General features: G+C 34.0%; 2 protein-coding genes across 2 annotated transcripts; one reads left to right on the top strand and one right to left on the bottom strand.

Moving 5' to 3' along the window:
- Window positions 1-687: 687 nt before the first annotated feature.
- LOC105675195 (macro domain-containing protein PG1779) lies at window positions 688-2,248 on the bottom strand. Its single transcript, XM_012372174.2, has 6 exons — window positions 2,003-2,248; window positions 1,821-1,938; window positions 1,452-1,706; window positions 1,260-1,376; window positions 968-1,176; window positions 688-888 (listed from the first exon to the last, which is right to left on the bottom strand). The coding sequence occupies exons 1-6, from the start codon at window positions 2,015-2,017 to the stop codon at window positions 802-804; spliced, it is 801 nt and encodes a 266-aa protein (XP_012227597.1). The 5' UTR covers window positions 2,018-2,248; the 3' UTR covers window positions 688-801.
- A 2,201-nt stretch (window positions 2,249-4,449) lies between these two features.
- On the top strand, window positions 4,450-13,473 carry LOC105675194 (lysosome-associated membrane glycoprotein 5). Its single transcript, XM_012372173.2, has 7 exons — window positions 4,450-4,730; window positions 5,760-5,896; window positions 8,094-8,282; window positions 8,409-8,525; window positions 9,026-9,113; window positions 9,347-9,485; window positions 9,888-13,473. The coding sequence occupies exons 1-7, from the start codon at window positions 4,688-4,690 to the stop codon at window positions 10,096-10,098; spliced, it is 924 nt and encodes a 307-aa protein (XP_012227596.1). The 5' UTR covers window positions 4,450-4,687; the 3' UTR covers window positions 10,099-13,473.
- Window positions 13,474-13,707: the final 234 nt, after the last annotated feature.

Raw genomic sequence — 13,707 nt, forward strand, 5'->3', positions numbered from 1 at the left:
GCGGCCGCGGGCGACAACTATACGATGGTGTTGCTGCTGTGTGCCGTGTCGCGCGACACGGACGCGAAAAGCACGCGACTCGTACGACGGCGCGTTCGGGCCCGGTCTCGATGCTCAGAGATATTCGCCCATTTGTGACAGATTTTCCGTCCGAGATGTACCGCGTTAACGACCGACCGTCCCCCACCTTTCCCCACATACAGACATCACCGTACTTCGATTTTTCAACATGGCGACATGCCGTCGTCGATCTCGTAGGGGGCACGCGCCGTGATCACGCACCGAGCGCCATTCATTCGGTTAAATGCCGCGTCGCGCGTTTTTTAAATTTGTTATTGTTGTTAATTTACGATTAATCGAAGTTTCGGACTTATCGCGCTTTAGAATCTGAAACTGATTGCAGAATTTATATAATATGATAACATATGTGACTTTTCGGAATATGTAATTGTTGTGTATTAATTGTTTTAAAGTCGATTTGTGTTAAAGTTAACGCGTGATATTACTTAAAACTAAGAAATTATTTGAGAAAAATGGAAAAAAAGTTTATTGTGCAAAATTAGCTTTTTAGATTTTCGAAATAATATATGAAAATGGTAATTTCTTATTTTGTGGTATAGGATTATTAACTTATTGGTTCTAGAAATAAAATTGGAAAAGGAATAAAAATGATTTTAAGATACAAAATATTATATTAATATCTTTTATGAATACTTCATTCATATACAGTTTTATAAGATTATATTAGATATTGTGAAGGAATTTGCAAAAATAGAGATAGAGATTCACATGCAAAGATATTTAGTCAAGAGTAAAATATTTTTGCAACAACTCCTCGTATATGTCTTTGTCAGTGTTTAAGAATAAGCAGAAGATAACTCTATCCACCTAAAAAAAATTTAAAAATTTTATGAGTGCAAAGCGTAATTTCCAGAATATTGTTCATTGAATATGTATATAATCTTACAGCATCTTTATTTTCCAGAAGAAATTTCTTGACTGTTGATAAAGCTACTTTGGCTGCTGGTCCTTGTGGATATCCATAAATTCCAGTTGATATGCATGGAAATGCGATGGTACGCAGCTGATTTTCTTTGGCCAGAGCCAGACTGTTTTCATAACATTTTTGTAATTTATCCGGCTTCTCACCTTGAGGACCAACTGTATGAATAACATCTGGAACATTATAATTATTTAAACATTAATTTTTTTATTCAAATGTAGATGTATATTAAGTTAAACTTTTGTGAATTACTAACATTTAGCCGGTAGCATGTAACCTCCTGTAATTTTAGCTTCGCCAACTTTACAGCCTCCTAATGTTGCGCATTCCTTTTGTAAATTTGATCCTGCTGCTTTATGGATAGCCCCATCAACTAAAAAAAATGCATTTGTATTAATATTATGTTTAATATTATATTTAAAAATTTTCCAACAAAATTATTCTATACCTCCACCACCTCCCAAAAGACTCGAATTTGCAGCATTGACAATCGCATCAATTTCAAGTGATGTTATGTCTCCTTGCCACAGTGACACTTTTCCCGCTATGTCTTTGTCGACTTTTTCAATTTTTTCAAGGGTCTTGGCAATATTGGACTTGTTCTTGTCCAAATATTCTGGCCAGGTAAAAACCTGATCAAGAGTTGTAACACCTGTCTTGTAGAAACTTCTCTTCTCTTCTAACGGCATGTTCAAGAATTTCTCTAATCACAGAAATAATATAAAAATATATTAATTATAATAATTATATATATAACAGTTTTTTTGTTTGTTCGCCATTTAATAGCTATATCAATCACGGATAAATAATTTCTTACGTTTTTCCTCTTCGAACGACATTTTTCCTTCAGGTTTGATTGACGCAGTCGAGTTTCCTCTCGATAAGAAACTATCAAGGACACGGGCACGTCTGAAGAAGCAATTAGCAACTGTCGCCTAGAAACGAAAAGCAGTTCTCGCAGCAGGCTCAGGCAGAACTAATCGCACTGTTGTCCCTTACTTTCAGAGCAAGCATATTCTGCGGCGAACAATGCTTTTGGGTTTTTTGTCATTCGCCGGTATCACGTTTTCAACTGATTAGAAAATCCTGTTGGGTATTTCACTGCCTTCCTGTAGCTGATTGTCGATAAACGCGCGTATTATCGCAAAAATACCGCTGTTTGTTCGTATTTTACGTGATATGTAGTGTGATGTGTAATAATATGATGATATACATTTAACCATTTCACCGACAGTGAAACACCCATCGCCATCTCGCGGTGTCGATGTATTTCACACTGCATTTTTTTTACATAAGAACGTCATCTGGCAAGATCGTCGAAAAAGTACATTTTGCCCGTGAAAGTAATCGCATGATGGTAATACAATTTTTGTAATTAAAACAAAAAATGTTACTGATGTTTTTCAGATGCGATATTTTTAGATAAATATGCAAAAATAAAATTAATTGCTAAATAAAACTAAATTACTCTACACTGAAGAAGGCCTAGAGTGACAGGCAGAAACGTTTGTAATTTTTTTATAATAGAAGGTATATGTTTTTTCGTATGAATAGTTTTATCCCCCTTTTATTTATCTTAATTAATTAATTACTAATTGTGAAAAATTATATTAAAGTGTATAACAAAAATTAAAAAAAAAAATAAATTATGAAAAATAATTAAATTATATTATTAAAATGTAATAATTAATTGTATAAAAAGCTTATATATTATTTTCTTTCGTATCATGTATTTTTACAACAATTAATGAATAGAAAATAAACTATCATAAGTTAAGAAGCAATTAATTAGCTATTTTAGATAATAGATCGTTATCATCCATCAATTTGTGGATAGAATATCAACTTGCTTACTAAAGACATTTACTAAAATAATAGTAATATTGCGTAAAATCATATGTAGCCTAATTATACATCAATATCATATCGAAATGTAAACAATCATTTTACTGCGATTATAAATCAAGCTGATTGAATTCCGTAGGCGTACTTTATTCGTGGGCGTTGATACTAAAACGTACCTCGGTAAGACCGTAATGCTCTCCATTCGATGTACTTGTTAAAGTGCTTTTAGTAGTCACGTAAATGCCACGATTCTATGCTTTATGGTATCGAATTGATGGAATGGTTGTTTCAGCAGAATCCAAAGATGAATTTCAAATTGCATATTTCATCAAAAAGCAGACGGACTTAAAGGTTTTTCGCGGAATCTCACTTTACGTGAAATTGAGTTTTCAACTATCGATAGCAGTTGCATCTAAAAGTATGATTTTTCATATAATATTTTACGCATTGTTTATCAAATAAAAATAATATTGAAATTATTTAATTTCCTATTACACACAATATGCGAATCATATCAATGCGCTATAAATTTCATCTATTAATTTTGTTATGTTACGTTTAAATTTTGCTCGATATATCGATTTGCAAATAGTTTATTCAAATAAAGTATAGCCATCACACACGCTATAATGCTAAGAGGGAAAACACTTGCCGCGCAGTCATGCTATTTATCTGACATTTAAGCGCGCTAGTAAGTATAATTAGTTAAGTTCACAACTCAGAGTGCGATTTATGTAAGCCGTAATCACGAAAAGTTTAAGATAAATTCTTGAGACTGCGTGGTTGTCAAATTTAAGAAAAAATTTTGATGACTGGACGGTTTGAACTTTCAAACAATGAGTCGCCCACATAAGGTCACCGAAATACTATGCTTTACAGCGCCGCATACTTATGGATTCGTATGTAGCGAGATGCGATTGCACCAATACATCTGTTTTATCACGTCCTCGGCTGCGGCGGGAATGAAAAAGTGGAAATTACTTCGGAGCTTGCATATGAGCAAGCATATTTTTCGACGCTGTGTGCTTATGATCAGAAAAGTTTTGAAATATATTGCAAAATAAATTGTACGGGACTAGAAATTGCATCCTTGTTTTTCTCATTTTTAGTAGACTTTTAAACAAATAAAATCTAAATAGAAAATAAAAATATTAATAATGAAAACGTAATAATATTAACAAATAAATATATTAATAAATATATAAAGATTGTTATTTATTTGCTCGTCAAATTTTTTTTGCGCTTTTTCAAATCTCTTCTGAAAATCTTATATCTTACTAGATATATCAAATGTGTCTTATTTCTCTCCACATAGAATAATTTTTCAGAATATATCAATGAATATAAAAATTATAATAAATTGAAAATTTTCAAACTTTTGGCCAAATAAATTGCGGGAACTTTTAAGTTTGCTCTGGTAATTTTTACATCTACATACATGCGGCATTGTAAGGTAAAGTTGTAAGCACGTACGTTCTATGTGTCCGTAATGTGAATGAACAGTATATCTCTGAACGACGCCGACGGCGACGACGTCACCGGCGGAGAAACGGCAGCAGCACCGACGGATTCAGCCGTGCTTTTTCCACCACGTTGTACAGAACGGCGACCGCGTAGTAGCGCATGCTGAAAGCCGCCCCGCTATCGATCCATTCGCGCCCCCGAGCTTTCTCTCGCTTCTCCTCACAAGCCTCGCGAACGTCGCCACCGAGCAATCGTCCCGGCGCACGAATTGGGTGCGATTTTATTTCTGTGTACATTTCGTAATAACATATCACCTCGGCTCTTCCGTTTTCTCTATCGAAAGTGCACCAGAAGACCAGCAACAGCGGCAGCATTATGGCGCATCGAGGCGAACACTACAAGGCGATTTTTCTATTGTGTGAGTTTCTCGTAGAATTGTTCTTTTTTTTTCCGCTAGGAATGGAATAAGATTTCGATATTTCCATGCAAAAGAAGCAAAATGACAATGCGTGATATGGTTGCGTCGATTGTCAAATGGCACCGTTTAATCCTTTGATGTCAAAGGGTTGTGATTTGCAATTTTGCGTAAGGCGATCGTGTGTAAAGCAATCCTTTTCATGGTTGCTCAGGTGTATTCTGAATAATAAATGTACAAAATCATTTTAATTCGCATAGCGCATTAAAAGGTTAAAGCCGAATGACAATGGAAATTTGAGAAAAGTTTCATCGAAACTGTATTGTACGTCTGTCAAAGAATTTTAGAAAACTGGTAACGTAAAGTCGTTGCTTTTAATATGTACGGCTTTACTTAGTTGTAAAGAATTCATAATTATACTGAATAGCCATGTTCTCGAGATATTATTCTTTTTCCTTGTTTAATGTCTTCTGTGAACGATGTAATTACGCAACTATAGTTACTGGTATATTAGATATGTGAATGTGTGAAAAAAAGGACAAATGATTGCCTTGACAAATGCCATTTTTTTAAAATTCACCGGATAATACAAAGCTTTCAGACAGATTGTGTGTTCGTAACGCTTTCATGGTCAGAAATTTAATTCTATCAATTTCTTTTCGTTAGTAAGTTACAAGGAGTATTTTCCAGTGGTTTATACGCGCGTTTAATGTAAACTGTATTTTCTTATTAATTTCCTAATCTAATTTGTGAGAAAGGTGCAAGGGAGCGATGCTGTCTTATTTACTTAAACAAGGGGAAAGTTAGATTAAAAATATACCGACATCGTGTGTGTGTGTGTGTGTTTGTGTGTGGATGAACTTTAAAGTCAAATGATGTTTTTAATCGCATTTTTATCAATCTTTTTAATTAACTCGCCTTGCAAACTTAATTAAAATTTAAAATCTTCCTTCTATGTTTAACTCACCTTCTTAACTTGTTAATTTATTGCAGATATTTATTATCGTATTTTACCAAAGTAATTTTTGGCAGGGTGTGTCTCGGGCATAGCATTTAGTATTACCGTCCCATCGCCAATATCGCGGCAAGTGGACGAACAACGTTACACCACACGCAGAACGCCGAAAGTCTACGTAGAAATGCCTACTCCGAGGACGAGATTGCCCTTGGTAAGTATACATCCTTATACATTTGACACTTGCATTCTTTATTAATCTATATCTTTCGCGTTCTATTCTACATTTTCAATCTTTCCTTAAACTATATTTTCCCGTTCCAGATTTTTTATATATGATCATTTTTATATCACAAGTCACAATTTTAAAAATAACTTTTACAAAATATTTTATTTTATATTGAATAACCAATTAAAAGGATTTCTCGTTATCATCTCTCTTTTTGTAACTCTAATACTATTTAAACAAATACATACCTCGCTCTTTGCAGTGATCAATACGCAGTTTTAAAAGTACAATGAATCATATTCTCGTACGCAGAAGTAATTGTTTAAATGGATTCGCGCTAATACATTCACACGCGCACCACCTCGGTGGAGGTGCATATACATCTCTGTGTACATACATCTACACACCGGTGTCCTTACAGCGGTGGGCGGGGACCACTCCTACATACGCGAGCTGCATCACTAAATCCGCACATAATCGTATTACCGTTTATTATAGACGCTTACTTAACCCAAGGTTTAAATCCGATAATTAACGTCCTAAGAAGATAGTCTTGGGCGTTATTACTTGATTATACGACGGCGTGATTATACATCCCCTTTACAGGAAACTTGAAAAATCTCCGTCACAGAGCAAGGTCCTATGCTTTTCTCAAGGCTGACCTTAACGCGGGGCAGACACAATGGCGGTTTTCCGCCATCACTATAATATATGATAATGCGTGCATTCATAAAGGAGCGCTCTGCTAAACGTAAAGCGGTCTTATCAAAACTTTTACACAGTCCTCGGCCAGACCTTGACCTTATTTGCTCGACGTATTTTATCATTTCTTGTATTTTAATGCCAATAATTAAGTTCTTACTCCGTTCTTCTTTTACACATAATTAGAATAAATTAAATATAATTAGTGCGCTACTCTATTTTCCTCTCTCTTTTAGCTTTGATAACGAAGCTGTCATATGCCACCCCAAAATAAATTAGCTAGATTTGCTTCAGCTGCAAAGCGTGAAAACGGAAGCGGAATATCGTCACGTAATCGTTTGATCTAGCGTGGCCTCTAACCCGTTTATCTAAACGTAGCCTGTTGCTGCTTGAAAATATTTTGCTGAGCGATACGCCGTCATGCAATTTACGTTTCATCGTCGCCGTGATAGTCATATAACTTCCGGCTGTAAATGCCACCAGCGTGCTTATGGCCATCGCGCGCAGATTTCACCGACGCGATATTTTACAATGCAGCGATCCAAATGACTGGCGTGGAATTAGATAATGATAGCGTCTCTTTCTAAGAATGCTATAAAAAAATCTGTAGAATATATCGATTAGAAAATTGTTCAAAATTGAACGTCGAGAACCAGACAAATAAATTTTTTTCTGAAAAAACGTAGGGATTAAAAATAGCTTGCTAGAGACCTGAGACTTTATACACCGTGATACTGAGAAGTTACACATTTGTAAGTGCACTTAGACGTCCGATAAAACTTTAAACACGCTGTCAACTTGTTTGTGCAGACTTCCGTTTAATGCTTTGTGGACGAACCGTCCTATGTTACTGTGTAAAGTCACAAATATTACAAATGTTACAATTTACAAATATTTGTAATCTTACACAGCCCCACGGTTTTCTGAATTTACACATGCTTTTACGCTTTCGCGTATACTCACACTCAATATATTTGCAGTGGATTTGTGAATCTTTCTGATGTAAAATTTTTATAACATTCGATTGCTAGTTTTATTGGACTCCTTAACATTTCAATGATATTATTTGATGTTATTGTACAAAGACTGCGTCAGTTTACTGCAAACAATTTTACTAGTACTATCTACAATGAATACGTCTCTTCTTATACACATATTCTAATATTGGCTTACATGCCCTTATGTTAACACAAAAAAAATTGTTATTGTAAAACTTATGTTTACATTACTAAGAGATAGTCTTTTAGAAATTATATTTTCAGAATTTTCCAACTTATTGAAACATGAAAATTTCATCGAGCAATTCTTTTACAATATATGAACCAAAATTTTTTTGAACAGATTTCTTGATAAAAGCAATTTGTCTTTAAATAACTTTTTATAATCAACTCTACATATATTACTTTGTTGTTTTAATCTATAAATAATTATTATTGATGCATCGTTCTTTTATTTATCACGTAATTGCTCTCTTTTTAAGCCCGTACCTCTTAACTCTGAACTCAAAACCACCACATCTGTGCCCTCAACTACGTCGACCACTCATAGATCATTTTCTACGGAAAAACCTTTGTATCGGTTGGATAGAAGCAACGGTCAAGCGTGCATTCTTTTACAAGTGGATGCCATAATCAGCGTCAAGTATCGCACGAAACTCGGCGAAGATGAAGTAAGAATTGTATATAAAATAAGTTCTCTAAAATAAGTGACTCTTATTGCCTTTCTCTCGATATTGATAGTTTATCATATAAGCCTTAAAAAATTTTATTAATTATAAATCAATTTTGACCTTCAGAATGTCGATATCTATGTGCCTGACGATGCAACTGTGACCGGAAACTGTGACAATGAAAATACGGTCACAATGTCGTTAAAATGGAATGCCTTTGTCCTCTCGTGGAGTTTTGCTAAAGTAAGACTTTTAAATATTTCTTCCCAGCCTCCCACTGTTTCGAAATAAATTGTCGAGGATCGGTTAAAATTAATGAGAGAATAAATCATCAGAATTGTGCCTGGCACGGGCAAAAATCAATACATAACCCTTTTACGGACATATAGCTCGTTCGATTTTCACCCTTATATCGTTGATTGCGTGCTAGGAGCTATCACGATATTCCACAATTATAACTTAAGTAGAAGTAGTTGAAACTCTCTCCTCATCAGGAGTAACGCAACGATAAAAAAAGTCACGTACAACGAGTGTGATAAGACGTTACTTACACATGCAACTGCAAAAAATGTGTGCCTAGGAAAATATATTGCTTTGTCTTGTCCCTGATCTCTTAGCAACCTTATGTAAAGTGGGTAATAGGATCGACCCCATAAAACTTCCTTGAGGACACATTATTAGACTACAACTTCACTTTTTAGATACCCGGTGACATATTATTACATTACAACTTTATTTTCCAGACACCCGGTGGCGAACGCTGGTACGTCGAGAAAATCGAGCTGACCTATAATTCCAGTGACAAACACTTCGAGCACATTGATCAGCCGAGTAAGTGCAATTAGCATCCACCGGCTGTTGATTTTATATCATTTTACCACTTTACTGAAACTATTCTATTGAAATTTTATAATATTACGTCATTTCTTCATTTTACTAATTAAACTATCAAATATATTGAGAATAAAGGGAGACCTCTCTTCATTAAACAATTTATTAAAAATTATTTTAAACTTTGATAGTGTATCGTAAAAATCAATCTAATCATTTTATTAATATTTCAGACAAGACTATTCGCTTAAGTACTGGCCAGAAGCATAGCCCTATGCTATTTCCCACACCGGTTGGAAAATCCTACGCCTGTTCCGAGGAGACGGAAATTCCGCTCACCGACGGCAAGAATCGCGCCAGTGTACTTTTGAGGTACTTAATCATATTGCTGAATTAATCTTATTGAAAAAAATTATTTTCTAAATTTGCAAATGGCATGACAAATTACTTATAATTGCAAATCGATGATAAAGTCATTTTTCTATCACATGAATGCTTTTTTCAAAAATCAAACGACACTAAATATGGCATTTGATTAAAAGCTATAATATACAATGAATGTTAAGCAAAATTAATTGTCTTATTGATTCTTTCATAGACTGTGGAAAATATATTTTTTTCTACTACATGTACATTTTTTTTAGTCTATAGAAAAGTTTTTTTTTTGGGTTCACATGGTTTGACTTTTAGGGGCAATTCATTTTGTCCCAAAAAAGTTAATTGTGTGGGAAAAACGTTTAAAACCTGCTAACGTAGGAACGTTGGAATTTTTAGGGATATGAAGTTACAGCCGTTTAAATTCAAGAATAATGAGTTTGCTGCTGAGTTTTCATGCACTTCCCTAAGCGCACGAGCCAACAGAGACGAGACCGCACCGGTAGCGGTTGGTTCCACATTGGCTGCTGCTGTTCTTTTAACAATTACTGGATACGCCGCTTACCGATATTTTAAAGTGAAAAAGGTCAAATACGACACGATGGAATAAAGAATCCCATGTGAATTCCATTGTCACGACGATGCCAAAGCAGCATATATCGCCAAAATCGACGTCTTTAGTGAACGACTTGTAGTTCTTGTCAACATTTCGTCACACTAGTTCTGGAAAAAGAGAAGGTTTGTTATTCCGTTAAGTATTTTTTTTTTTTTTTTTTTAGTACAGACGAGCATATCAAACTTGTAATTATCACGTCATTATCCATAATTATCTCTGATGGCACTTGACGAGTCGATGCAGGGTCGATGATAAATTGATATCTGATGGTACTTAAAGTAGACTTCGTGTTCCGTGATGCGAGATATCATATTAGAATCCTTTAGATAGTCATATCTGATTATATATTCGGAAATTCTATTATAAATATACACTTATAAATATTTCAAAAGATTTGCAACGGTACAGACTTGTGCCGATGTATGCAACAGCAAAGAGACGTAATCACTTTAAATAAAAACAATATTCTCGATATGTGATTTTAATATTCATTATTAGTATTTCGATTCTATTTATCTTTCAACAAATTTTTATTGCTAATAATTCACAAATGTTAAACAATAACTATTCCCACATTGCTTTTGAAAAGATTTTTAACTCATTTTCGTCAATTATATTGTTGTCTACAAAATTTCGAAGAGTCTTGATATTTGTAAAAGTCATTAACGTTTGTCGATTTTATAATTGAAACAGTCATCGCGCATAAAAATGCATCATTATGAATACAAAGAACTAGATATCATCAGTTCATACCATAAGTACTTTAAAGGTATCGGTGCATGGTGTAATGGAATTTTGTTGGTAGTATTTGCGCAACAAGTTTGTCAATCGTGTACATCGAATGTCAACGTATTCGTTCGGAATTCAATGAGAAAACGACATTCGTAATCGCAAACTCGGATGGTTGTACCGATAGGCTCTTCGACTCGTAGAACTTGGTCTACGCGTCGTTATATCTACACAAACATTGGAAAAAAGAAAAAAAAACAATTAAAAATCTCGTCACTCATATATTTCACCGCCACAAAAGAGTCGCATTAATTACGAGATCTTTCGATTTTGCATAATTTTCTAGGATACATAAGAAACATATATTTTAATATACCTTGAAATACTTGCATCGTGTACTAATCGAGATAATTAAATTGTTTCTCTCGGCGTAAATTTGCGATATAACATATCTTTATCCTTTGTGAAGATTACACAACATATAAATATATATATATATATATAGTGACAATTTTGATTGATTCACATCAAAAATCGCAACGAGACTTCAATGCCTCGTGAGACGTGAGACGGTCCTTCTTGGCAGCTAACAATGTTAGATAGACGGGCACTTAGGTTATTTAACGAGAGTGTATTAAAAGTGTTAATACATTTTGATGTGGCGCCTTAATTATCGTGTACATAGCAGTTGTCTATAATTTACTAATAGATCGTTTTCAATTTTTTACTTTGATTGTATTCGATTCTACAATGCTTTACTCTTTGTAACGTAGCTTTATAAGCTCTCGATTCGCGACGCGCTTTGAGTCTAGAATATATATTTAGCTGTAAATATAAAATTAAATCAATTCCGTCATTTGTGTCTGACAATGAGATAAAAATGAATTGTGTCCCAGCTTATATAGTTTACAATCCGATCTCAAATATTGTTTGCTCGGTTTTATGTAGATAGGAAATTATGTAAGTATACCTCTCACGAGAGCCTGTTTCTCAAATCTTCTTCGAAATATTTATATGAATATGTCAATTTAAGAACTACAGTAATAAACAATGTAGAATGACAATTATACATGTGTCATGATAAGATAATTTATTTATTCGATTTATGATTCTCATTTTAAATATGTACAATGTAGAAGTGATGTAGCCGTTCTGTCACGCAAGTGTGTGAAGCGTTTATTTTCTAAACATAGAAATTATTTGAAAATTAGTGCCGACACGCGATTACTTTTTCTATTGCTGTTGCCTGCTGAAGTTTTTATGTTTTTATATTCTACATTTTATTTTGGATTGTTTGTTTCTTGAATATATTTGTAAAGCTCGTGAATATGCGCTCGTTAGGAATTTATGAATAATTTATTCTAGCGTATAAAATTCAAAGTTAGTGAATTTTTTTCATATAAGATTTTGTCCAGATTACGGTGTTGCACAGTTATGATTGCGAAGTTTAATTAATTATATAAGATATATATATGATGGATAAAACAATTGTGCGATGATAAAAGGCGATTTATTTATACGTCGGAAATAGCTAATCGCTGGCGATGGCGCGCGATAAATAATATAGTTATTAGAGAATTATACCTAAGTGTAAGACGTATGCGTCCGCGCGTGCATGTATTAAGAATTATACATATCTACGTGCTCGCATACATACGTCATATATGAAGAGAAATACTTACGTATATCGATATATACATAATATATAAACCTCTGTCTTCCAAGCGCATATTAAAGTTACTTCGTGTGTAAATATATATATTACGGATATCGTATATCGTATTTCCAAGATTTGTCAATCGTCGATTCGTAAATGTGGCCGACAGCGTTGTGCGAGTATCGTGACAATTCACAAGATCTTAAGAGGAATTGAAAAATCTGTAGACGATTTTGAACAATCTTTACTGGTACTTTTCTGAGGCAACAATTGATACAATTTTATGGTTGAAAAAAAAAAGAGATGTTATATACTCTAAGCTGAATCTATTTCGAAGTCAGTATATTGCCTATCGCATAAAAAATTTATCGTGCAATTCAATTTGTTATAATGTCTAGGATTTGCTTTTGTGTTTCAAAAAATTGATCTGAGCCGAGTTGGAAGCACGCTTGAAAGATCGAATGAACATCACTTATGCTCGCGGTACGGTGATATTAACACGAGGAAGGTCTAGCTGTAATTATGAGAATGTATTTTTGTGCTAAAGTCAATCTTACCATAGGTATTAACGGATAGTAGTTGTTAAGAAAGTTAGCGGCGCGATTTTGCAGCTTGCTCGTCTGGTAGCGATGTGTAACAAGTTAACGGATGAAACATTCGATGGCTCTGGATTTAACAATAATTAGTGTCGTTTCTTTTTCTTCCCCTATCTTTTTTTAAATATTTTTTGAACTATAGAAGACGATGATAACGACGCAAACTGCTGAATCGCGACGTTTTTACGAAGGAATGGCGTCAAATTATGAATCATATCGCTTGATCTATAGCCGCAGCGTTAAGTCTTGTAACAATTATTATAATGCATTATCGCGAGGATCGCGAGAACAAAAAGATGAATTCCGATTTCACGTAACATACATAGTGACATACATCTACTAAAAATTGTATCATATCGATAAAATAAAGGCTGTTATACAAGTTCACTCAATCGTATATGATTGCATCTATAACGCTTCACACCAAAATTTTCCAAGCTGGATTCTCGCAGAGTTCCACTCAAACAATATAAAAGTAACATTTTTCGACAAGAATGTAGGTAAAAAAATATAGTATTATTTTTCCAATTGCTACATTTAACATATTTTTAAAAATAAAATCCAGTAACAACAAATCTATTTTAAACACTAATAATTTATTATATTTATTCTTTTATATAC

The sequence above is a fragment of the Linepithema humile genome, chromosome 5 (assembly GCF_040581485.1).
Source record: "Linepithema humile isolate Giens D197 chromosome 5, Lhum_UNIL_v1.0, whole genome shotgun sequence".
In the NCBI taxonomy this organism is placed as follows: Eukaryota; Metazoa; Arthropoda; class Insecta; order Hymenoptera; family Formicidae; genus Linepithema; species Linepithema humile.